This window comes from Lagopus muta, chromosome 6, assembly GCF_023343835.1.
Source record: "Lagopus muta isolate bLagMut1 chromosome 6, bLagMut1 primary, whole genome shotgun sequence".
Lineage (NCBI taxonomy): Eukaryota > Metazoa > Chordata > Aves > Galliformes > Phasianidae > Lagopus > Lagopus muta.
In genome coordinates, this window is record NC_064438.1 from 30,266,618 (window position 1) to 30,293,375 (window position 26,758).

Genomic DNA, 26,758 nt, shown 5'->3' on the forward strand with positions numbered 1-26,758 from the left:
AATAGAAAAGTTTTGGATGCAGTACAGCTTTCCAGGATTTCTGATTCCATGTGTGTATATGTGGCTAAGTCCTGAGAGCTATATATACGAAAATATATAAATTATATGAATAGATTAAGGTACGTGACATGTGATTACTGAAATCACGATGTGCATTTTGTTTAAATTGGTTATTTTCCTGGAAGTGGATTGGAGGAGCTTGCAGATGACCAGGATTATTTGAGTCAGTAAGCAGTGAATGTGAGTGCACATGTGCATGCATGTGTACAGCTCAGGAGTGCTTGGAACTGTGTTGTTAGTTTTAAAATTTCTCTGTTCTGGGGAAGCTGAGCTGGCACTGGAATCAGACTAGTCATAAATTTGTCAGGAAAAGTTTATAAACTTTCACATGCCACCCGGAGTGGGAACAGAATGCAGTGGAAGAGGAAAGAACCAAATCAAGTGTGCTCTTGTAGCCTGTAAGGCCAACAGTATCTGAGTTAGTTAAAGAAGAGGGGTGGTCAGCAGGGAGAGGGAGCTGATTGTCACTGCCTGTTCTGCCTTTGTAAGGCCTCATCTGGTGCTATGTCCAGCCATGAGGACCCCAGTACAAGAGGGCTGTGGAGCTGCTGGAAAGGGTACAGAAGAGGACCACAAAGATGATCAAAGGTCTGAAGCATCTCCAAAGAAGGAAGGTTGAGGAAGTTGGGCTTGTTTAGTATTGAGAAGAGAAGGCTCCAAGGAGACCATATTGCTGCCTTCCAGTACTTAAGGGGAGCTTAAAGGCAGGAGGGAAACTGACTTTTTACATGTCGTGATGGTGATAGAACTGTCAATGGTTTATGTGCTGATTTGGCTTGGTTCTGTGAGTAGCAGGGCAGAGGGACCTGTGGAGGAAGTTCTTCATACTGTGTGGTGACACACAGGAAAAGGTTGCCCAAGGATGTTGTGGATGCCCCATCCCTAGAGGCATTCAAGGGCAGGCTGGATGTGGCTCTGGGCAGCCTGGTCTGGTGGTTGGCGACCCTGCATGTAGCAGGGGGGTTGAAACTAGACAATCATGGTGGTCACCCAGGCCATTCTATGATTCCATGATTCTATGATCTTGTGTGTGACGATCCTGCCAATGGCAGGGATGGTGGATCTCAATGATCTTTAAGGTCCTCTTCAACCTAAGCCATTCTATGATAAAGGATAAAAAGACTGAAAGACAACACTGTGAAGGCAGTACTTTTGTGGTTTGTGTGAAGAAACAGTGACAATTTGTGCAATAGTGACATCTATTGGTGTAAATACCAGAACTGACACAGAATCTGACACATTTAAAATATTTGTCATGATGATTGTTCCTGTTCTCTTGCGATTGCCATAAAATTGACTTGGTGTCCTAACCTTCAACTCCTAAAATAATTTAACAATGTTGTTGTACCATGGAAATACAGGTTTATCCTTGCAATAAAACACTGAGATGAAAGCAAGTAACTGGATTGAAAAGAACCGATACGAATTGCTATTGCTAGTACAAATGCACACTACAACATGAAGAATCTAACCCATGATGACATTTCATCTGTATTTATCAAGTCCTCCCATACAGAAGAAGTACTTAATCAAAAGCCATTTAAGTATAATGATTTGAGTAAAGTAAGACATCTAAGATCAATGAGCAGTTTGCTTCCATTTTCCTTTATTCAATCAGCATTTTCTGTCTAGGAATCTTATTAAATGTGTCATAGAAAATGAAATTATTTCACTACCTGAACAAGGAAAAATATTTATTCATACTCAGAACAACAGTCTCCATATCTCTTAAAAAGATAATAGGCAATAAGTGATCCACAGAAAATTTTATCCTGCAGCTCACTCCCTGTAACTCCTCCTTGAAAATCTGTCAAGACAGAACTCGGGGCTGAATTACTTGCAGAGCTCTAGGGTATCTGTACCTATTCTTCTGCTACAAGTCCAGGTCCGTTAATGATAAAGCATTAGAAATGGAACTGCCAGAAGAACGATGATGAGAAAGCTGCTACTGATGCTGCCATCAGAATCTATTTGGACTTGCAGCACTGGTACACGCAACCTATGAGGAAAATCAGCAAATCACTCTCAATGATATTTGAAAAGTCACTACAGCGATGTGAAGTCTGTGGTGACTGTAAAAAGGCAACAACACATCCATTTTTCAGAAGAGTTGCAAGCAACTAAGGGAATTACTGATTTGTCAGCCTTATCTCTGTGCCAGGGAAGATCATGAAGCAAATTCTCCTGTAAGCTATGCTTAAACACATGGGAGAGAGGGAAGTGATACAAGACAACCAGCTTGGTTTCACCAAGAGCAAGTCCTTCCTGACCAACGTAGTGGTGTAACTGCAGCAGTGAAAAAAGGATGAGCCATCTTTTATGTCATCTGTCTAGAATTCAGAAAAGCCTTTGACAATGTTTCCCTGTAACATCCTTCTCTCTAAATTGCAAATATATGGATTTGATAAGTGGACTGTGATAGATGAGGAAATGGTTGAAAGATTGTTCCCAGAGAGTGAAGTGATGAGTGTCGTCTCCCAGGAATCTGTACTTAAACAGATGCTCTTTAATATCTTCATCAGTGATGCTGGTGGTTGGATCAAGTGCACTCTCAGCAAGTTTGTGAGTGACATCTAGCTGTGTGGTGCTGTTGACACGAACTGGGAATTTCAGCTTGGAGAAGAGGAGGTTCTAGGGAGACCAGAGAGCAGCCTTTCAGTATGTACAGGGGGGCTATAAAAAAGAAGGGAACATGCTGTTTGGCAGGGTCTTTTGTGATAAGACAGGGGGAAATGGTCTCAAAATACAAGAGAGGAGATTTAGACTGGATATAAGGAAGAAGTGTTTCACGTTAAGGACAGTGAAGCACTGGAACATTTTGCCTAGGGAGCTGGTGGCTGCCCATCCTTGGAGACACTCAAGGTCAGGCTGGATGGGGCTCTGAAGAGCCCGATCTGACTGTAGCTGTCCTTGTTCATTGCAGGGATGTTGGAGAGCTTAAGGGTTCCTTCCAATGCAGACAGTTCCATGAAATAAGCTTCATGAATTGCTCTGGTGACAGCAGTCTGTTCCCAGATGCTGTCTTCTCTGTGCTCCTCAGACTGAACAGCATGACAGCTGTGGTCAGAGAATGTGTCCAAAATGCAACTCCAAAGCAAAACAAAAAACATTTCCAAGGAATACTGACTGAATTGGACCTATTCATTTCCTCACGATCACTCTAATTCATGTGATCTATGGCCCGTCTTTGCTATTTGAAGAAAAAACTTAACATGATTGATGAAAATTTAGTTATTGTTGTTTTGAAATGTAATTATGTTACTTAAAGTGACAAAGTTAAAAACAAAGCTGCTTTGCCTTGTTCTGCCTTACAAGAGCAGCCTTGTATAGAAATACATTATACAGTTATATATGCATATATAGAATCATAAAAATATCCAGGAAAAGATTTTCAAAACAGCCAAGTCCAAGCATTAACTTGACTTATCGTGTTCCATCACTAAACAGTGTCCCTTAGTTTCATGTACGTGCTATCTTAAACCCCAACAGGGATGGGGATTCCTCTACTTCCCCAGACAGTTTCCTTGTGTTATTGAGAAGATGCTTCTGTTTTTATTAGCTGGAAGGAGGAAGATAAAGTAGATCAGGAATAAGATTGTGAATGAATTCTGCTCTAACAGGAAAATGTGCAGTCTGAATCAGTAGTCTGCATTAGTTTTTAAGATCTTAATTTCAGCATGCTGGATTCTCATTTGCTGTCTAGAATGCAGAAGATAAGGAACCAACACAAAAATGAAATTCCACCCTCTACTTCATACAGAATTTCATCTCACATGAAAAGACACTTCAATGAGGCGTACATCTGGGGCTCAAATAAGTATTAATAGATAGCAGCTGCTCAAGAATTTCTGGTAAATCTTTTGACATGACTGTGGATTTTACTTTATTAAGTTTTTATTTTAAGCTTTAAACTATTAAGTCATGCTGTAGATGGAGTGTAAAAGGCCTGCTGAAAATGAAAAGAGGAGGAGAATAGAGCAACCTAGAAAAGAAATGCAGGAATGCAAAAGACTGAAAATTCAACTCTGTTCTTTCTTACACAAAATGCCAGTCTTTGTATTATTGTGCACAAAGATCCTTCTCAGTTTACAGTTATCCTGTTCCCTATCTTTGTTACTTTGTATGTCCATTTCAATCTCAAGATCAACCAATGCATTCTTTGCTATAAGCCCTGCCTCAGAGCTTTCAATGATTTCTCACATGGTGGGATTTTCTGCTTCACTGTTCTGTACATTTAATGATATTATACAGACTATTTCAAAATAGTAAATTCTTTCTTACAGTGCCCTTTTGTTTTACAACTACTTAACAGTTATGATCTTTCTGATTACCTAAAATAGTCAATATCTCAGTGTGAAACACAGTTTTGATGAAGATATTAAAAACCACATTCCATGTTTTCAGTGCCCCCTCCACCCCAACATGCCTGATGTCTGCTCATACTTTTAGTATCATATAATGTTGAGTTTTGGTAAGAATTACCTTATCTATGCGTCTGTTGTTAAGTCTAAAATCAATTACTTATACAGTGCTTGCTCCAAAAGTAATTCCTCTTGTTTTATTATGTTGGCCCACAACACCAGAGGTGGATGTTGGTGTGGTGGTTGACCATTCCCATCAATATTCTATTTTGTTGCTGTGTGACAGATGGCAGCAGAGGGGCAGTCGGGCAACAATGGTGCCTGGTATTGAAGTGCATGTGAAGCAAAGGTGTGGCATTGAATTTGCTTGCTGAATGTTTATGAAGGCCAAAAAGTGGCTGTGAGCACAGTGTGATGGTGAGTGGTGCATTTCAGCAATGGTGACTGCAACGTGAAAGACAAGCCATGTTTCAGATGGCCATGCAGATTTTTGAGTGCAATAATTTGAGTGTTTAAAGCAATTATAATATCAGTACTTAAATTTCCAGTACTGCAGGAAGATTGCTCATATATTGGCTTACTGTATGTCAAACAAAAACAAACCTGAAAACAAGTAGATGCCCTTCTTATGTTAGAGCATTTGAAGAGCTAAACTACTAAGTATAATATGAGATAAACAGTTTCAGAGGCAGTTGAAGTTGGGCAGTTGGCAGTTGGGCAGAGTTGGAGATCTTTATCAATCAGCAGAGTAGATGTTTAGCTGGGGATGGTGCATGGAGCAGGACTGGATCAGCTGAGTTCAGACCAGCTCTAACTCCTGGAGCTACTGCCACAACTGGCTGCCTCCATGTGGCTCTTCAGCCTGACACAATCAGTGCCTATTTCATGTCTATGATGCTTTAAAAAAAAAAAAAAAAAGAAAAAAAAAAAAGCAAGTAATTTTGTTTCCAGACCCTTTCCCTTAAAAATTCATGGTAAGTTTTGTTTTCCATACAGTTTAGCTATTTCTATGTCTCTGTGCCTTGTTTGTTTTTCTTTATTTTGCTGTGATCTGAAAATGCAATCTAGATATGCTGTCAGGAAGCATTGAGCCCTGCTGTGTAATGATAGGAATGATTAGTTGTATTTCTGTCTTACTGTCTGTCCTCTTCAAAGAAATGTTAAAGCTCTCAGGCACTTCAAGAATAGCGCTGGGGCTTGCTGTAGGTGTGACTTCTGTCTGTGATGAAATGTAGGTCAGAAAGGGTGTGGGTTATTAAATGTTCTTTAAACTGAAAGGAATGATTGTCCTTTTGCGTAATTAATGCATTAACTGCCCTCAGTGTTGCTGTGGCAGGCTCTAGGGGCTTTTCAGAGACAGCAAAGTGTTGTTGGTTTTGTTAAACAAAGAATCTTGTATCATTACCATAAATTATTTCTTTTTCTAAAGATTGGAAATTTTGTTTCATCCTTCAGATGCAGCATTAAAGTCTGTTCAGAGAGACATTCCTGAGGAGATCTACCCAGTGTTAAAACACTTTTGCCTGGGGAGTGTTCCTTGGCTCAGTCCCATTTCCATATGGAAGTCATCATCCCTTCTTATGTAAAAATATTAAGGGCATGTAGAGATATATACTGTTTAGCCAGGGATGTTCTATTGAAACCCGTGTGTTCTTCATTGGTTATATCCATATCCAGTCCCCGTGCTGGGGCTGTCCAGTGGAGTAATTGTCAGCTTGGGAGAAACGACATTACAGTATTTTTCTTTATTTGAGGTTGGGGTTTATAAGTCATGTTCTGAACTGGAGGTTCAGTTTCGATAATTTCCCTAGCAGCAGATGTAGAGATGAATCCTTCACTACTTCCTAATGTTAGAAGTCTTGAACTTTTCAATTCCTGAAGTTTGCTATCAAGAGAACATACAAACAAGAGTACATATAAAACAGTCTGATTTTCTTCAAGTTTGAATTATTGCCCTTGTTGATATAAGGCATATTTCTACTTCTGGACTTCTAATTATTCTGTGTTCACCTCTGAGTTTCCTAGCATATCAGCAGGAAGCATAATTTTGGCCTGACTCTCAAAGAACCATTCTTTTCACTACTGAATTGATCTTTGTCTCATAAATTTTGTTGGGAAATTGTTTAAATATAAAGCATGGTTTTCCTGCTTTTAAGTCCCCTTTTAAATTGAGTTGATCATATATTTTTAAATTCAGAATAGATAGTAAAGGAAATGTTTTAGCATAATCTAGTGAGTATGCTACCATGAAGTTTCTGATGTAGCTGTACTCCTGGTTGGTGACCAACCAAACTATTTTTGAAAAAATGCAATTTACAGTTTATTCATCACAAGTTAACCTTACCCCAAATAAATAAATACAGAAATAAGCAAAGCTTAACCATAGAGTAATCTGCGAGAAACTCACGCCAGTGTGAAAGGAGCTTCCTACCACTTGTCTTACTAACCTTGGATTCTATGAGTATCTTGGCACAGGGAGTGATAAAGACTCTCATTCCATAGAACATCCTTGTAAGATGGTTATCTATATTAAGACTAGCAAGCCATGACTCTTACAGGGTTGTTCCCATCCTTGGCACTTGATGATAAAGAGTACTGAAGAAGCAAGTCCAGAGCTTACTGCAGGAAATGGCCAATAGTAAAGAGAATATATTGCTCTATGGTTAAGTCACAAATGAAGGTGGGAGTGATTCCAGTACCTTTTGTTTACAGGTATGTGTGCAATCACATAATCGAAAGAGTGTCTGTAGGCTTTACCTATGCCCTTTGTGTTACAATCTGAGTTTAGGGAAACTTGTTTCCTGCAGTACAGACCTTTTGCTGTTGACATTATGATGACTTGACTTTTTATAGTGTATGCGAAAGGCAAACATGTCTTTCATACCAAACCTGTTGGTATACTTAGTTGTTGCTCAGTGTCTGTGATGTTCAGTTTTTCAGTGAATATTTTTCTGTAATTTGGCACAAGAGTGCCAGGTACAGCCAACTTTCTGAGAAAACCTGCTTCCAGCACGCTGCTGAATGAGGTCTATCATTGCACCTAAACAGCCCAATGCAGGATGACCTTCAAACTTGGCTGCAAAAAAAGTGATCATCTTTGAATTTCTGAGATGCTGCTGTGGAAACAGGAATGAAGTAACTTCTTTAACATAAGGGTATTAGAAAATTGCAAAGCTGCAGGAATTTCTAGTCTCTCCAACTCCAAAAATAAGGAAAGGAAGAAAAGTGAAGACTTTTGACTGGAACCTGACCCAAATGTAAATGACTTTGTGACTTTCAAAGGTGCTTAAGAATATTTTGTACCTTCACACGTTAAGCAAAAATGCATATATTCCGTAGACTTTTTCTCTTAAAGTTCAACTACATGGACTAAGTGAAAACAATCTGACACGGGACTGGGGTGGCACTACGCAGATGCACGGCACCGAGCGCTGTGGGGCAGCGCTGGGTTGTTGCTGCCGGAGCCGCTGACCTGTTACCCGCGCTGGCTTGCTGCCCGCAAGCAGCTCGCGGCGCTGGGCGCGGTGCCGGCGCTCGGTGCCACCTGCCCGCGGCTCCCGGACGGCTCCGGTAACACGAAACCAGTCCTGCTGGGTGTTGTTCGTGGCCCTGCAGGCTGAAGTCTGCATTCCAAATGCGACCTGCCGCACAGCAGGAGGGAGTCTCTCCTTTTCCTCCCTTGCTCCGTTTCGAGGTGCTCGCTCGGGCCAGCCGAGACCCGAGAGCACCGCACAGCATTTGCAGTGGGAACTTCAGAATTCGCACCTCGGGTTTTGACTTGGCTGTCTTTCCGGGATGATGGCTTTATCACGGAAGAGCCTTATCCATGCGGAAGGCCCATGCAGAGGAGCGCTCGGGGAGCTCCCCGCCGCAGGTTCCCAGCCCGCGTCCTGCTACGAGGAAGTGGCGCGCCGCCGCTGCGCGCTGCCCCGGCTGGGAGCCGCGTTTATATAGCCGCGCTGCGAGTAGGAAGTCGGGCAGCCAGTAGGATTGCGGGAGAGGGAGCAGAGCCACTGGTTGCGCTTCCAGCAGGGATCGGCGCGCCGGCACACCCGCTGTGACAAAAAGCCCTTTGTGCGAGGGACCGAGCGCCGGAGAGCTTGCCGCGTCCTTTGCTTTTCCCTACCGGAGCCCGGGCAGCCGATGGGCGGTGGCGCGAGAAGCAGGAAGCAGCGGGAGCGCGGCCCGGCCGCTGCCTGCCCTCCCCGGGCCCGGCCCGCCGACGCGCAGCGCTGCGTGCGGTGAGCGCCGGTCCCCAGCGCCCGCACGGAGCTGGAGCCGCGCCCCGCGCCCAGCATGGAAGGAGGAAACACGGGGTGCAGCCGGCAGCTTCCCGAGCGGACGGGTCCCGCAGAGAGTGAACCGGACGTCTTCACCACTTTTGCGGTCAGAGCGCTTTTTGGACTTACAGCCAAGTTGGAATCGGTAACTCCCAAAGAAGAAGAAGCAGTGCTTAAAGCGTTTCAACCTTTGCACACCAATGACAACACTCAGGCTAACAATCGGTATGAGAGGAATGATAATGATGGTGTTGACGACTCAGAAAACCAGCACGGCGCAGGCTGTACCAGTGACCAGGCTGACCCGATGTCTGGCAGCCGTGCTGAACTGGAGCCGGAGCCGGCAGGACAGAATGAAATACTTCTTCCCCGTTTAAGGTCTGTACAGACTTCTTTGTCTGAATCTGACAACGATGCTATTCTCGTACAAGGTACTTTGGTTCACACAACAAGTGACACGGAATCAGATGGTGAGAGTAAGGACCCAGATGCTGATGAAACCAACACAAGCAAATGTGGGCTAAACAATGCTGCTTTGTCTGCTGTGGCTTTGGACGGTAACAATCAAAGTAAGGAAGAGTCAGATTCAGAAGGGTACAGACACAGCGATGACTCTGTGGGTAGAGAAGACACTGAGTTATACCCACCAATTTCTCAGTGGTTTCCCAGAGAGCTGGACAGCGTTCTGGAGTGTGATTCCAGTGGCAAAGACAGAACGTTAATGGATGAGCAGTTCAGTTCCTTGCTTGCTACAGGGGAATGCCCTCCAGAAATTCCAGGTGAGGATCAAAGGCCTTCAGTTGATAATGCATCTCTCCATAAAACAGCACTGGCTGAAAAAAGTTTCCAGCTGCCTGCTTTTTTTAGTGGCCTACGTGTGAGGAAAAAGGGACTAAACACAGAGGATGGGGAAACTATTACAGAAATTAAGCCAAGGGAGAATGATTTAGCTCTGCTTAAATTACGACAGCCTGTTAAGAAATCCAGCATTACATCAGGTTTGACCACAAAAAAGAAATCATCTGAACCTAAAGCAAGTCCTACTTTCCTGGAGCAGCTCTCTCACCTGTTAAACATAGACGTCTCCAAGAATGATGAGAGAACCCAAGATTCTGGTGCAGGGTTTGGGGAGACTGAGGACAGCGATGAAGGCCCAGAGAACAAAGCCTCTGGCAAAACAGAGCCACTGTTTCTCTCTGAGGAAATAAAAACAAGCCCTGCTGAATCTGCACTGGACGTCTTTAAAGCTTTATTCACACGACCTCCCAAAAAAGAGACAACGGCAGATCCTTCAGAGCTGGAAGCCATCAAACGCAAAATGAGAAATGAGAAAGAGTCCTTGAAAGCTGTATTTGAAAGGTCAAAATCTAAACCTGGTGACGGACCATCAGACAAATCTGTAGGTTGGCTTATTTTTTCTTCCTAAATCTGGACGTAGATAGATATAAAATATTTTGATTTTTAAAATTAGTGGTGGGGACTTAAGGTCAAAGTGTAGAAAAGTCTTCTAAAAGGCAAAGTCTTCTACTTTAGACAGTCTCAGTTTTTGGATTCCAAACTGAAGAAATCTTGGGGCAAATTTTTCAAAATTGTTGAACATCTGCAGTTCTAGCAGAACTTAGAACTGATAATCATGGTTTGTTAATAAAAATCAGAAAATAAACACAAGTTTTTCATTTTAAAAGGTCATTACAAAGCAGTTTTCCATACGCTAAGTAGTGTTTAAAGTCAGTTTTGTATTACAAATATTTAATGTCATGTACTTACTGGTCTCTCAGTCTCGCTCTGTTTTCTTTTTTCAGTTTGATTGGCTTTTGTTTTTTAATTTTTACAACTAATATTTCATTTAACCTTTAGGAATAATTCTAGGATAAGAACTGATACAGTAACTTACAGGTTAATTCAGTTTAATTTGTCCAAAATGTAGAACTTAAAGGTATTTATTTCTTACTTACATATGTACCTGGCTTTCCATATATTGATAAGAATTTAATCTTATCAGAGTGTGACTGAGGGTGTCCAATTAGACCACTTGAGTTATGGTTTAATACAATCATTTGCAAGGTGATTGTTTGTATGTGCCTGGATATTTACTAATGTTTAAGAAATGAAAAAAAAATTGTGTATATGTGCACAATGATAAATGAGTTTGAGTGCAATTGAGGCTCGGATGAGCAGCCATCACTTTCCCAAATCTAAAACTCTTTCAGCTGCTCCTTTGCAGTTGCAATCAGTCCAGAAGCGTGCTGTAGGCTAACAGGGAAATTTATCCAAATGATTAAATTTGCAGGGTTGGACCCTAAGCCTTATAAGTTAATTTGCTGTGCTGGTTGCACTCTCTTAGAATTTTTATTCTTACGCGTAATTAAAACATTCATAAAAATGACTGACACCTGAGCAGACTGATAATACCAGTTTTAAGTAAATTACCTATGGGGAGGAGAAAAGAGGCACTCATGGGCCACGGCATGTATGGCAATTACAGTGCATGCGTGCCCTTCCCACCCTTGGGCTGCTGGTTCCTCCTTACACCATTCTCTAGCTGTGCTGGCGTAAGCGTCTGTGTGGCTTGCGGCAAGCCAGGTCGGGAGGGAGGAGGCACAGCTGTCAGCATGAGTGGCTCAAATGTCAGCTCTCAGCTGGCCTAGTGCAAGCTAGGCCAGTTTTCCCTGGGCAAAGCCGAGGTAGAAGGGTCTTGCCCTGCCTTTTTCCATGTCTAAATGAGCATTTTATGGGGCCACTTTCATACAGCGTTCTACTGTTGCTGCAGTTGTGTCTACACAATGACTCATGTGTTGTAGATCAGATTACAGAAATGCTAGGTTGAAAAAAAGACCACTAAAAAGTTCTTGTTTTGCTTGTTTATTGTTAATGTTTCCCACTTAAATGGAAAATTTCACCATTCCAATTGACAGCACAGTGCTTTTACCAGCTGCAGCAGCAATTTGATGTGGCAGCATTATGTGGTATGTGGACTGAGCAAGCTGCTGTGGGTGGGGCAGGAATTTCTCAAACCAGCTCTGCTTCCAGAAATCGTATCATCAAACAATGTCTCAGGTGAATTCCACCAATGTTCACTTGTAAGAGGAGTGAGGATGAGGCCTGGCTTTTTGCTCTGAAAAAAAAAAAAAGTATATCTTCCTATATATATATATATATATATATGTATATATAGGAAGAAAAACAAGTGTTTCTCACATCTTCGGTTCATCAAAGCATAGGCAGCTTTCTGTGCCGCTGTAAACAGTTTCAACAGAATCATTGTACGTCACATACATTAGGATATCCCCCTCCTCAAAATTATTTTTCTACATTTTTCTGTACTGGTTTCTTTGTGTCCTGCTCGAGCACTGTTTAAATGATGACCTTTTTTGAGTTGAGTATATACGTAGAGCCAGATATCTGCTTTGAAACAACTGATACTGCCTACTTTAATTTTTTTTCTTTCATAATTTCAACAGCCTGATCTGAGTCCCTCAGAGCAAGATGACAAGACTCCAGGGAGACTCCAGACTGTCTGGCCACCACCGAAGGCAAATCATGAAGAAGTAAAAGTAGGATTAAAGTACACAGAAGCAGGTAAAACAAAGAGGTGAAGCATTCGCAGAAATGAGTTTCTGACACTTTAAACGTTGTTTAAGATAGAGACAGTGATAATTGCAGTATTTTCTTATCTGGAAAAAACACACCTTGCTGTTTACTGTTACTTGTTAAGCACCTGACTTTTAAAATGCAAAATGGATAGATGTGTTGACATCTAAATTCTTGCCCATTTAAGTTTCACAAGGAAATAAGTGCTTTTTGGTACAATGGGTTATCCATTTGTAGTGGGATTCTGTTCAAACAAGTGGCAGAATACCGAAGGAAAGGAGACCTGTCATCTGTGTTCATTGGCAAGGGCAATGACCTGCCTCAAACACTGCCTCAGAAGAATTAAGTAGAATTTAAAACTAAGCTTTCATACTATCTTGCTGTGAGAAAGTGTTCATGTTGATATTATGTGGTTCTTTCCAGTTCCAGTGGATATCCGTTTGCCTTTGTACTAGGAGAATGAATATATAGGCATAGGGGATCTACTCCTTCATATTGTTCAGTGTATTACTTTTTTTTCTTTCTTTCCTCAGCCCTTTCTACCTTAATTTGTTTTTCTTTGTTTTGGTGTTTTTTTTTGTTTTTTTTTTTTTTCTGTGTGTTTTTAAACTTTGAATGCATGATATGCATGTATGCATGTAGATGTTGTTGAAAGGAACTGTGTTGTTCTAATATAGGCAGAATTGGATTTACATTGCTTCTGTCAGTCTGGGATGTGTGTTTGTCATTAGATAGTCAGGGCAAGTTTTCTGTACTGATACGGGTATTCAGCTGCACTGCAGTCTCTTTCTGTTAAGCTTACGTTCTTATAACAGGATGTGTGCTTGCTGTATTTAATTTTCCACAAATAAATATTTTTTTTTCTGCTAATGACTATAATTATCTGTAGCAAAAACACATGGCTGAAAGAAAGAAAAGAAACTGAATTAACAAAAGCTCCAAATTCTACTACTTGTAGAGAATTTAGGTCATGCTTTCCTGAAATTTGAATAGAAAGGGCAGACTGGCTCAGAGCCCATGTAAATTGTTACTCTTTTGTTTCGGTGTTATTTTGGGTGGCAGTGTCATCAACATGGTGACGATTAATTTGCTAAGTCAAGTTTTTATACAGACCAGATTCTTCAGTTCATTAGTCACCCCAGCGTCTGGCAGATGGATGGATCTGTATGAAAACAAATCACTGGTGATTCAGAGGATGAGACAGAAGTGGTGCTTTTAATGGAAACAGGCAAAGACTGTTTTTTAAAAGTGCAGCAGACTTAAAGGTGTTAGCACGTTCGTAGATCAACTCTGATAACATTCATGGATGTTCAGAAAGCAGTCATGGAAGCAGGGACTCTGACATGTGGGGCAGCTACACCAGTCTGCTTTACTGAGAACCAAGGGGAATGTTATGGACAGGAGTGTTTATATGTGGTCTCCTGCAGGTGAAGGATGGTACTGTTCATGAGAGTAATGCAGATATAATTATAACAAGAGTTTATATTCAAGTTCTCTCATATCGCTAGTTGTTTGTTTGTTCATTTAATGAAAGTATCAGTTCAGGATTGTTTCTAATCTCAGTCTCTCCAACAGAGATTGGTGTCTGCAGAGAACATTTATGTACTGACATTTCCCCTTACACCCCTTCCCATGTAAAGTTGCCTCCCAGCTACCAGTACCTGAGGAAACTTGTTGTCAACAAAATAGAATTCTTAGTAATCTATTGTGAAGCAGGTTATTGATGATCATTACGTATAAACTGGATTTGTCCCATAACCTGAAACCCATTTCTGACCAGCAGTGCCTTGTTCTGACAGTTCTGATGAAATGGAAAGTTCTTGACTTTCAAGTCAAGTTCAGAAATTATCTATGGCAGGGATCTTTCTGATTTCAGTCTGCCTCCGGTGGTTTTCCTGAGCAGATGATTATTAGTAGCATAGAGCAAGCTAAAATTACTTAACATTCAGTCAACAATTTAGTTGAAGCTACCAAAAGAATAGAAAAAAATATGAAATATTTTATATAGATTCATATTGGAACCTACATTACAAACAATAACAATATGTAGAATTATTAGGTAAATTCATTTAACACAGCTTTCTTTTTTTTCTTCAATCATGTCCAAGGAGAACTCTGTAGACATATGCCCCAGTATTTATAACAGGGTACAAGAATCCATACTTTTTTTTATGAGGTAGTATAGCTTTTTTCATTTGTTATGAGAAGTGGTGTTTAAAGTGCTTGAAAACTTGCAAGCTGGAACACTGTGATCTTTCTTACAATTCTCTTCTCAGTTATTGTTTTTCTTCCATCACAGTGAAATATGACAGGAAGGCAGAGATATTGAGTGAGAATTACTAGCTTTTTGATCTCTCACCTCCTTGCCATGCTTTTCCTCATTATTCTTGCTGCCTAGTAAAAGCAAGAAATTCAGGCTTAGTATGGCCTATGCAGCAGACATCCCAGTGACTCACAGCAGCTTGGAGGAGCAGCAAATTCCCTACTGAGGCTTGGAGTCTGGCTTGGTGCGTGAGAAACCAATTGAACAGAAAATGGATGTAACAAGGAACACATGTATGGGACTGACTAGGCCTGTTAGGAATATGACAACTGGAAGAAGTTAGTGTACAAGTAGAAGTCCTCACCAGCTGTTTTTCATGCCTTTGATAACATTTTGTGTAGTCATCGTATCATTACCCCGGACATCTAAAAATTACCAGTAAATATCTCTAAATCTTGAGTTGCAAATTTTGAATTAAAAAAAAAATGATACTACAAGATTTTGGCACATATTATGTTTTCTTAACCATTAATTCCTCTGTTTCCATAGTGCAATTCCATGCATTGTACCTTCATAGTTAAAACAAACTGTTTCTGTGGGTCTCTAGAGAAACTGGAATTTCTTTGAAATGTGTCAGTCTAAAAATTCAGCAAGCCTGCAGTACATCAAAATATTTATATCCTAGAAGACTGAAACTATAATATTTTAACTTATAGTTATAAATTTATTTATTTTTTCCATGGAAATCTTTCCTATGTTTTCAAAGACATTTCTGTGCGCATTTCTCTGGTCCTAAAATTCTGTTCTTCAGTTTTCATTAAAACTTCTTTTTCTTTTCCTCCATAATTTTTTGAGTTATTTCTTCCATTGCTTATGCATTAAATCTAATAAAAGTGTGAATATGTCAGCTATTAAATAAGGTGAGATCACCTAGTCAGGTAGAGAAGACAAACTCATACCTATACTGAGTGGAGTCATAGAATAATATTGGATCACATAGAATCCACCTACAGTGGATTTCATCTACTCCCTCAGGCTAGATCAGAGCTTGCAGCCTACCATATCTAAGAAGGGGAGTTTAGAAATGAATGCTATTGCCTTTAAAATTGTTTAATTTGCAACAAATTACAAATGAAATACAAAATTAATGGCAGAGGTACCAAGTTTTACATATGTTGAAACCTTGGGTTCTGTATGCTCTGGATTTCTAGCAAGAAAATTCGTTTTATGATCTGTTTATATGTCATAAAGAAAGGCATAACAATCTGAACGAAGAGATCAGAGATAAGAATGTGACTTCATATCCATGTTTAACATAGGCTTAAGTTTGTCTCTACAACAGAAATAATCCTTGATGGCTAGTATCCTGAAGGAAGCTGATGTAACAGTTGCTGCTAACGTTAGTTTCATCTTAAAACAAAACAGAAGTTTATTTGGTAATTTCAATTTATTTGATTTCAGTATTGCTATTTAGTTTTTAATCCTGTAACTATGACAGTGTGCCAGGAATTGTGTGTTAATTGGAGATGGTATTATGATTTTATGGTTACTGATCAACTAGATGCTTCCTCAGACTGTAGGTGTACTGCACACAGCTTTTGCAGACTTCCTTACTACATTTGACTGCATTTATTGTGTAGTGTGACAGGCATGTTTAGTCATATTGTGTCAATGTTTCATGGCTGACAAACACACTGACTTATTATTGAGAAGTTGAGGGTTTTTGCAAGCCAGATTGATGCAGTCATATTGCATTCCACTACAACAACGACATCTTCTCCCCATACTTATGCCAACTAAACCTGTTATTTTAAGGATTTGGAAGGTACAGGAAATCTGCTTGGAAATCTACATGTTCTCAGACCCGTAAGTTGTGAATGTGTTGTGTTGATAAATTCAGCAGGTTTTTTTTTGTTTGTTTGTTTGTTTGTTTTAAATTGCCTGAGGTTTACTATGAAAATATATTTAAAAAAAAAAAAAACTCATGTCTCATACCTCATTTATTTACTTATTTATTTAATAGTGATATAGAGATGTTTTTCAACTTGCAAGGCAATTACTTATCAAACTGAAGGCCTATTGAGAACTGTGGTACATTAGCACTCCAGGCTGTGAAGAAGAACACTACTCACCTCCTCTTCTTGCCTACTGGAGGGCATGCAGGTCTTATGAGAAGGGAACTTTTGTTTCCCTGCTTCAGCTGATACTGTCATTCCTTCTGTGCCTTTTGAGATAGAAATAAAAGGCCAGGCATCTAATAATGCAGAAGGTTTGATTGTGAACTGACTTGAGGAAAAATGTGAGTGGCCTTTCCAAGCTTTGGTTTACCCTTCTGTGAAACTGGCGTAAGAATCTTTACCTAGTTTTCAAGCCAAATGCAGTTCCTTTTTTTTCTTTATAGGTTAATGTAAAAGAAGCAAATTGTAAACGAGTATTGACTTATTATTCTAAAATCTGCAGATAATAATACAATATAGAAACTATGCCTCAGGCTGTCTGATAAAATGGTCAGGCCATTCTATATGCAGCTCATTATATTATTGCAGTTTGAAGAGGGAGAAGAGGTGTGCCTCACTTTTTAATGAAGATCCTTGCTTTATATATCCAAGTTTATCAAAATACAGGAATTTTTTTTTTTTTTTTTTTTTTGAGTGGTGATGCATCTGTTGCATCAGATGCCTAAAAGGGTCTTATTTTATAGTATACAGAGCCATACCTGAATACACATGCATGTATAGCTGAAGATACTAGTTGTTTGCTTAAGAATTTGTATACAGAGCAACTCTGATCCACTGCATTTTCCTATTGAAGAGATCAATTTACTACCTGAATATAATGAAGGCAAGTTCTGTGAGTTCTTTTATTTCCTTCTCTGCTGTTTTTATTTTGAAATGCAAGTACCACTGTGCGTCCTACCAATGTAACATTACAAAGGTCCTGAGCTGATCACAGGATTTTAGGAGATGGCTACTGTTACTTACCTGAAACACAATGAAAGAGTGGTTCTGTGAGGCACAATAATTACTTTGTATTTTATTTCTTTGGTCCTGTTTCAAAATATATCAGGCCCTTTGGGAACGACAAATACCTCACAGTTTTATTGAATTCACTTCGTTGTTTCACATCTCATTCTCCAGTCTCATTGTTCACATGATCTGTCATTCCATTTGCCTCAGTATAAACAGCAATTTAAATACTAGTCCAGATGAAACTCTGAATCTGAGCACCATGAAGTTTTCTGAATATACAAACCTGGATTTAGAATTGCTCTGGGGCTTTCTTTTTACTTAGTCTGGTATCATCCTTGCCCAGTTTGCCTTCCCTACTACATCACAGACACATATTCTTATCTGTAAAAGAACAAAACAAACCACTACCCCTGTTCATGTACATTTCATAATTTCGTACATATCCATATTTTAGCGTCTATCCACTGCTCTAAACTCATAGGTTGCTGAAAGTGTATCTGGAAAGCAGTGTGCTTTTGTATATGGATGTTATATGTGCCTGCAGCCACAACCTCCCCACATTTGAATTAAATTATTGTATATGTAATATACATGCAATCTCAATGTAAGCTTACTATACATTGTGTATAGTGATTGAGAAAGTGTCATAGAGGTGAAGGTTGCTGGCCCTGCATGTGGCAGGGGGGTTGGAGGTTCATAAACCTTGAGGTCCCTTCCAATCCTGGCCTTTCTGTGATTCTGTGATTCTCTGTCTCCCTTCTTCATATCTTCCATATTTACATTCTACCATAATCATTGGGGTGCTGAAACTCATTTTTTAAAGTAAATTTTAAATAAATAAATAAACAAGAGCTGCAGTCTGGAGATTACTTACTATTACTTAGTCTGGCACCTGGTGGTTAGAGCAGAAAGCTGCATGGGAAGCAATGGAGGAGGAAGTGAGAACTTTATTAAAAGAAATTGAAAATGATGGAACCAAGGGTCACCAAAGAGGCAGAAAAGAATGGGAAGCCCCCACTATTCTGAAACTTAAAAAAATCAGCTTAAATAAAAGATAATCGACTCTTCAAGGCAGATAGATTGTACTTAAGTTTTCCAGCTTTAGTTCTCTAATTACTTCTGGACTGTTAACAATATTGTGCATATTTCTATTTACGGTGTTTAATAAATGACATGTTTTTACAAAAATAAATGAGTCATTTACCTTTAAATCTTCTACTTTCTACTTGAAGTTTTGAGATCATGAGAGAGAAGGTTCCTAAATTGCTTAAGTTCTGAGGAATAACACAGCAGTTTAAAAGGTCAGTTTTGGAGGATTTTCTGTCAAGGGTTTTCAAGTAAGATTTTACTGTAGCTAAGGGAAGGTAGGTAAGTTGCAAAGAAGAAAATATAATTTTGGAGTGTTCCCCATCTAAGTTTGTTAGAAACATTTCAGGGATCTTAAGGAAAATATGAAGGCATTTTTTCTTTCAGAAAGGCAGCTTAGTGTGTTTCTCTGAGTTAGGTTCCTAAGATCTCTTCCTCCCTACATGAAGGGTCTTCTAAAAACAACAACCACAACAACAACAAAAATTGCCCAGAGGGGTGGTGAATGCCTTGTCCCTGGAGACACTCAAGGTCAGGCTAAACAGGGCTCTGGGTAACCCAGTCTAGCTGTAGGTGTCCTTGTTCCTTACAGGTGAGTTGAACTAGATGTATACTTGCTTTATGCAACAGAGAAACTTTCCTTTGAGAAGGGAAAATTGTCATTCAAATTAGCCAAGAGCATTGTGATGCAGTGTATCTATTATTTCTAAAATTGCAGGTTATATATTTGCTTCCCTATATTTACCAGTGAATGCTTGTACCTTATCTTTTAGAAATGCTGATGCACAGCACAGTTTATTCCCTATCATGACAGAGATTTAAATGAATATGTACTGCATGTATTTGTAAATGTTACTGCTGTTTCGTATACAAATAATTTCTTTGATTGCACATCTGAACATATTTTAAGCATTTGCTTAAATTACATAGGTTGTCTAAAACACATAGTGTTTATTTCATGTTTGATTTTCTGTGCACTGGGGAAAAACATGCATCTTACAGTGTGCATTTTCTTTGCAAAATAGAGAAGCATAGGTTGTATTTAGTTTGTTTTTAATAATATCATATGTGTTTTTATTTCTACAGTCCAGTGGCATACGTCATACATTTGCTATGGAAATTACTTTTGTTTATGCTGACTCAAGTATGCTTATGATTATGAATAAAAAGCAGGAACATTGCTGGACTCCCTGCTAGGATACGTATTTAATGAGTGTAAAAATATAAGTTTCCTGCATGAAACTTGAATACAATCTTATGCTTTTGTCTCTAGCTCACATAAAGCTTTACAAGGAGGGACCATCAGGTGGGTGGAACAGCATAATGTTGTCTGTCTCTGTCTAGTCTTTGGCCTCTTTTGTTACTGTAAAGTGATATGTTTCTTTCCTTGATACAACAGGAATCATAAAGGCAGAGTCTGCAGTACATACCAGTGTTTAAGAGTAAAAATTGAATTATGTCAAGATAGTTCTGTAGGATAGATGAAGATCTATGTTCAGAACACTAGGTTAATAGACTGTGATTTCAGTTATAACTGTCCTGCTACCCTGCTACAATGAGTGGTACTTAGGTTGCTTTCTCTGACTTTCAGATCCATCCCATAATGCTGTCAAATTTTACAGAGTTCAGATTTGAAGACTGATTAGGATTCCACAGTGGAGAATGGATGTTACTTTTTTTTTTTTTTGTCTTCTTCCCTCCCTCTTCACATCTTCCCATCAAGACTGCAGGTGACAATTGGGCTGGCAAAATTCTTTCTAAAGTTGTGGGCTCTACTCTTCCATTGTGAAATATATCTTAAATAAAAATGAGGTAATAATTTAACTTAAGCAAAAAGAAAAGGTGAGGTGATTTAATAAATTGTAGCAGCATTCTTTTACTGATTTAAGTAAATACTGTGTATAGAAATGAGAGCTAAATTTTCCATACAGAAATTAAATTTAGCCTGCTCAGGTTGGAAAAGATCTTCAAGGTCATCAAGTATGTATAAATCAAATCACTCTGATTTATTTTCCAGGACATAGTGTTCTTATTGTATTTTAGAGCACAAGTGGCCTCTGGCACGCAGGGGGGCCTGAGGTTGTTTCTTCCCTGATGCAGAGCTTTGCATCTCCCTTAGCTGAATTGTGTGAGGTTCTTGTCAGACCATTTCTCCAGTCTGTCCAGGCCCCTCAGTATGTCTCAACTACTTCTCCCAGTTTTGTGCTCCATGCAGATTTGCTGAGGGTGTAATGCTGCAACTCTATACTCTGCATCTATTCATAAGTGAACTGGAAAAGCGAGCAGTGAGATGGGAAAGCTTGCAGTTGATATGAAATTGGTTAGAGTAGAAAAGAATTAGAACTGAAAATGCAAAAGGCAAGAAATTTGACATTTTGAGGCTGATAGACAATAGCAAAAGAAATCCAAAAATAAGAAATTTATATTGTGCATCTGAGGAAGAAATTCTAAGAGAAAAAAAGTGCTAAATTCACATATGTAATAAATTCTGATCTGATCATTATTCTTTAAAAACAAGACTTTGATGTTGGAATAGGACTTGAGAAATGTAGTTTCAGTGCTCATTAGTGATCAAAAAGTATAAATTATAATAGCAGGAGTTGTAAGAGAAGAAGACAAAAATGTAGATCATCCTAATGCTGTTGTATAAATGACCACGTTTTGCATTTAATAAGAAATGCTAGATTCAGAATTGTAAAAGGTTCAAATAAGGACAGTAAGTTTGATCAAAACTATGGAACCTGCTCTTTATGAAGAAAAATTATATAGATTTGTATGCTGTCCTAGTTTCAACTAGGAAAGAATTCATCAAGATTGATATGATGGAGTTCTCTAAAACCATAAAAAAATAGGAAATTACTCTGCCATTTTTCTTCCAGTGGATCCACTGGAGACTTCAAATGAAACTATCAGGTGCAGATTCAAAGTAAACAAAAGGATCTTTACCTAATTTGTAATTAATTCTTTGCTGCAGGATGTTTTCTGCTTACTCGAATTCTAAAATTGGTAATGTACATTCATGAGAGAAATCCACTTGCAACATCTGTGATTTAGGAAGTTCTGAATTGCAAATCAAGTTCCTGGAAGAACTTGAGTGTGTGAGAGAAGTACAGCTACATTTTTGCCTGTAGTTAGCTTTTCACATCACCTGCATTTTTGCTACCGTCAGAAACAGGACATGAAGCTAAATAGATTTTTGACACAGCTGAATGCAGATACAATTTTGTTCATTAAGAAGGTGAATGATTTTTATTTCAGGATTGCAATCAAAATAGAATCTACATATGACTATTACTTATTACATGAATGAAGAATTTCCTCCTGTGAGCTAAAATATGTAGTATGTTCTACATTTTTATGTCTTTCTTTTAGGAAGACTCAGCTAAACTTCTCTGTTTGGCTTTAGACCTGTGTGCTTCAAAGCTTCTGTGACCTGAGGTGTTTTCACTGTCTTATTTCTGGTTTGAGTTTTGTTACCATACTGTTTCCAAGGGATTTGAGAGCTGACTCCACAATCTGATTGTCATTTGCTGTAAAGCTAGTGTACAGCATCCTGGAAACCCTCCTCCATTTAATGCAGGCTTCTTCACAGTCCTGCACTCTGTGCTTGGCACTTCTCAGCTTACCTCCACTGGGACTTGCGAACATAGGAGCAAAAAATCTGGGGTCCCTTCCAACTCAAGCCATTCTACGATTACACAGATTAGAAATACATGATGTGAGTAATCAAAGTAATCAATACATGATGTGAGACAAAATAAGATGTTTTTACTTCACTCACTTGAATCTGTTTCTCATTAGAACTCCGGCTTATTTTTCTAGCATTCTACTGCTTTGATTTTCTACAATAACCTTATCTCCCCAGACTAGACATTGTCTTTTTCTAATGCAGCTATTTTTTCCCTACTATGAATTAGTGAAGCTATTCTGTAAAATGTACTTAATTGCACAAATCTTGAGTACCTTTATTTGGAGATAAGAATTTCTCTAAAATATTCTGAATAGCTTTCAGAACTTGGAAAAGTAGTTTGACCTAGGCCAGAGACATCTGCTTCTTTCCTGCTTCTATGTTCAGAGAGTACCTTCATAATCTAACATTGGTGTTGCCTACTGGATATGAAAAATGTATATATGATGAACCCTAGATGCAGAATGCATGGATGTAAAGGATGAAGGTATAGAAAAATAATGGTGATTGGAGAGGGAGGGTGCTTTTTATCATTATTATAATTCTCATGGCAGAGCATGGAAGTAAAATAGACAGTTAAGTTTGACAGTAAGGAGATTCCTATTTTTCTACAGATAATAACTGGCTTATTTTTCCAGTAACGTGCATACAGAGTGGAAGCTTCACACTGCCGTGTTTTCTTTATTAACTGAGTTAAAATCGCTGGTAAAATAATCTTTAGCTTTCATTGCAGCCTTTGCCCAGCTTCCTGTATACTTTGCCAACACTGATATTACTTGAAAAAAAGTAACTCATTGAAACATTTTTTCAGTATCATGGCATTTATAAATACTTCCGTAGCTACTGGAAGAGGTAATAAATATCTGTATTTATATGTCATGTGTTCATCTGTTTTATCTCAGTATATTTAAAAACAAAAAACAACAACAACAAAAAAAATCTAGTTTTGTGATGGTTTGCTGCAGTGGATTATAATTGCTGAAAGAACCATCAAGTTATACAATTAAAGTGTAAGCCAAATTGGGAGGAGAAAAAAAAAACAACCCAAACTTATTATATTTTTCCTGGGTTGATGTCCTCTCAAAACAGAGGGAAAGTGTACTAGAAGTAGCAAGCAAAGATAGCTGGTTGGAACTGAATTTTTGCAGTGAGATTATTTACTTCTTTGCTTGTTTGTCTTATGTGAATGACTAACATTTTTCATTGTTTCCTCAGTAATTAAATCCTAATTGCTTGTGGTCATTTTTCAGGGGAAGAGCACTTCCCATCTGATTTGTATCTGATTTGTTTGTTTAAAAAGCCCTTCAGAGAACTGTCAGAATTGGGGATAGCTAACTTATTTATGCTTTACAGCCACTTTCTTCCTGGCAGGCTGTTTGGAGACCAGGCAAGTACAACAGGATGTTTATACCATCAGTCTTCTGTTATCCAGTATAGTGAAAGACTTTAAAACCTCAAAAAACAAAAAAATTCTGACATGATATAAATCAGAGGGAGTGCTGAAATAGGATACATTAAAGAGCCATCTTATGATGCCAGAAGAGCTTAGATCTATAGTTGAAGATGTGTAGAGAAGGTGGAGTCAGGCTCTTTTTCAGTGGTGCCCAATATAGGGCAGGAGGTTCTGTCTGAACATGAGAGAAATTTCTTTTTTTTTTTTATTGCGCGGTTGTCACAAGATGCTCAGAGAGGTTGTGAAATCTTAATGCTGGGAGATCATCAAAAGTCATCTGGAAATGGTGAAATGGTCCTGGCTCTGGGTGATCTTGTTTGAGCCGGGATCAGACCCAGTGACTTCTGGAGGTCCCTTCAACATTAACCATTCTGCAGTTCTGTGCTTCTGTAGTGATTAGCTTTATTTCCTGGTCAGTATTGTAGCACCATGTAGTGGAAGGTCTTACAGTTTGCAGCATTGTAACAATCTGTAGATGTTTGTGAACGTTAACTAATAAGACTGGATGAAGTTACAGTAGCTGTGCTAGAATCACCCTGACTACACATAGAGCCAGATCAGGTTTTTGAAACTGTGACATTTCTCTATAACCTAAACAAACCATTCATTGACTGTATGAAGATTATGGCATTTCTGGATTGTCTAGATTAATCTAGTATGTGAGTTAAATGGAAGTTAAGGACTTGGTACTAGAAAGAGTGTATCCTGTATTTTTTTCATCATACAATTCTATCAGTATGTCATTATTTATTTTGCTGTTGTGGTTTTTGCCATTCTAAGCAGTATCACAACATCATTAAATAAATAAAATTTTCTTGTCAGTATGTTCATAAACTGATTTTTGGGATTGTATAGATGAAGTTGTTCTTTCTAGTAAATACTTCAGTGTCTTAATTCAGATTGCCATCCCTGCGTGCCAGATATTTTTCTTTGTACCAAATTTTGGTGACTTCACAAAGAAAACAAACATAAAATTAAATGGATACGACTTAGTCTGTGTTATACAATTTTATCATTCTGTTGTGATTTTTTATTCATATCTGGCAGGGAAAAAAAAGAGTGTTTGCTTGAGAAGAAGGAAAATGCCATTGGGCGCTGGCTTCTATTCAGTAGATATTTCTTCTTTTTGACTAGGAGAAAATATAATGGTAGAGGGAAACAAAATAAATTTATAGTGTAGAATGTCAGTTTATTGGTTGGTAGACAATGTTTTAAGTTTGTTACAGTGTATTGATAAATGATACACTTGTTTTTATGAAGTAGCGGTATTTTAAGTAAATAATTAGGTTTATTAATGCTTTTTATCTGGTAATTGCTAAGTATACTTTTATTTGGAATAAGCAAGCTGTAAAAGAATCTCTACTGTCTATTTTACTCTATAAAAAATTTAAACAAAGCAATCTCTAGAATTTGTTTTGGAAATTTCATCTACTTGGAGAGGTAATGAAAAACACATGCCTTTGGGACTTTGGAACTTAAATAGCTTATGACAACGGTATCTTGCAAAATGTCTATCATGTGCAACTCCTTTTTTAAACATTCTTACTCTGTTCTTGTACCATGTTAGGTTTAATCTGCTGGGGTTCTTCCATCATTTTGTGGCTGCACAAATATTTATGTCAACTTAAAAGAAGAGGTAATCAGGATCTGGGAATGTGTGAACATGGTGAAAAATCTGCTTTAGGTGCCAGAATGGGTCTATGCCAGCACATGCTCATACCCAAATCCTAAAGAATGTTGAGCATTGGGCAATCCCAGGGAGAAAGTAGATCTTTTGTTAAGATAAATCTGTAGATCTGCATAGCTCTGTTAGCCAAACTAAGAGCCAATTGTTAGAAGAATTTTCAAAGTCTGTTGTTTGCTTCTGCTGTCATGTGGCCTTAAAGAGCTAAACTTCAAGTCACAGTATTCCTTAAGTTCATGCCCTGCAAGCTGAGTGCTTAAGTAGCTGAGGTACCAGGATCACAGCTTGCTGAAGGAACCTGAAGCAGATGTTTTTTTTAAATCCAGTTTAGGTGAATGGATATGCAGAGCCAATGTCCGAAGATCACAGCAACCAGTCAGAAGAATTAATAGAGGAAAATCTACAGGCCTGTAGATTTATCTGGTTATGATTCAGTCTGCAGTCAGGCAGTTTTCCTGTGCTGGAAAACACGAAGTAGTATTTTGTTAGAGAGGATGGGGAAGTTTAGGTGGATTGTACTATTGGTCAGAATCACTTGTGTTTCTTATTTTGTGTCTTGTAAAATACCAATCAGTTTTCCTTTTGATTTTGTTTATAAATTCAGATGCTCATATATAATCTCACCTGCCTCTCAAAATATTTGGAAAAAAGACAGCTTTATATTAAAAGATTGCTCATTGTACAGACTTTGGGGTGATAACTGTTATCTACCTTTTCTTTTATATCCATGTGTTCTGAAAAGGAAAAATGCAAAAATAAAAAAATCACTATCTTTGCTTGATACTTTGATGTTATAATACTTTTTTAAATGGTTCTTCTGTTCCAGGCACCATACAAATCTCTTTAGTGTTTGAGAGCACTGTCAGTAAAGTTTAAATTCTTTGGACTATTTTCAGTCCTTTAATTTAGGTTTTGATTCCTTTTTTAGTTCAGGATACATAAGCCAGCCAGGGAACAGGAAATATACCATCAGATGAATTTTGATTTGGAAGATGATAGAAGAAGAGCTTTAATGATCTAAGAATGAACTCCAGTTGCTTGTTAAGAACTATAGCATCTGGGCATCAATGTCTCAAAGAAGATAGGCTTCTCTTAAATCATTATACAACTGTAATGAAAATTCTCTTCTTCCTCTGGTCAGATACAGTCACAATATAGTTTGAGGGAAACTACAGCATGAGATTTGAGTGCTAGTGATCCATTTGGTAGTTCTACACTTTTACAGCCATCGCTAAAACTGTATAGTCAATTCTCAGCATCTTCCAATTTACTCATCATCAGTGCTCAGCATTGTCCAGTTTTTCACTTCTGACTTAAATTTCT

At 38.6% G+C, this 26,758-nt stretch overlaps 1 protein-coding gene across 5 annotated transcripts in view; it reads left to right on the forward strand.

Annotated features, from left to right (window-relative positions):
- FMN1 (formin 1) overlaps positions 1-26,758 on the forward strand; it is a 176,677-nt gene that overhangs the window by 52,253 nt on the left and 97,666 nt on the right. For 2 of the 5 annotated variants that reach the window (XM_048948462.1, XM_048948463.1), the window contains exons 4-5: positions 12,163-12,280; positions 19,884-19,916. In XM_048948462.1, coding sequence (XP_048804419.1) covers positions 12,163-12,280; positions 19,884-19,916 — 151 coding nt within the window. Of the gene's footprint in view, positions 1-8,037; positions 10,101-12,162; positions 12,281-19,883; positions 19,917-26,758 lie in introns of those variants that run through there. The other 3 variants (XM_048948466.1, XM_048948467.1, XM_048948464.1) reach the window with 3 other exon arrangements.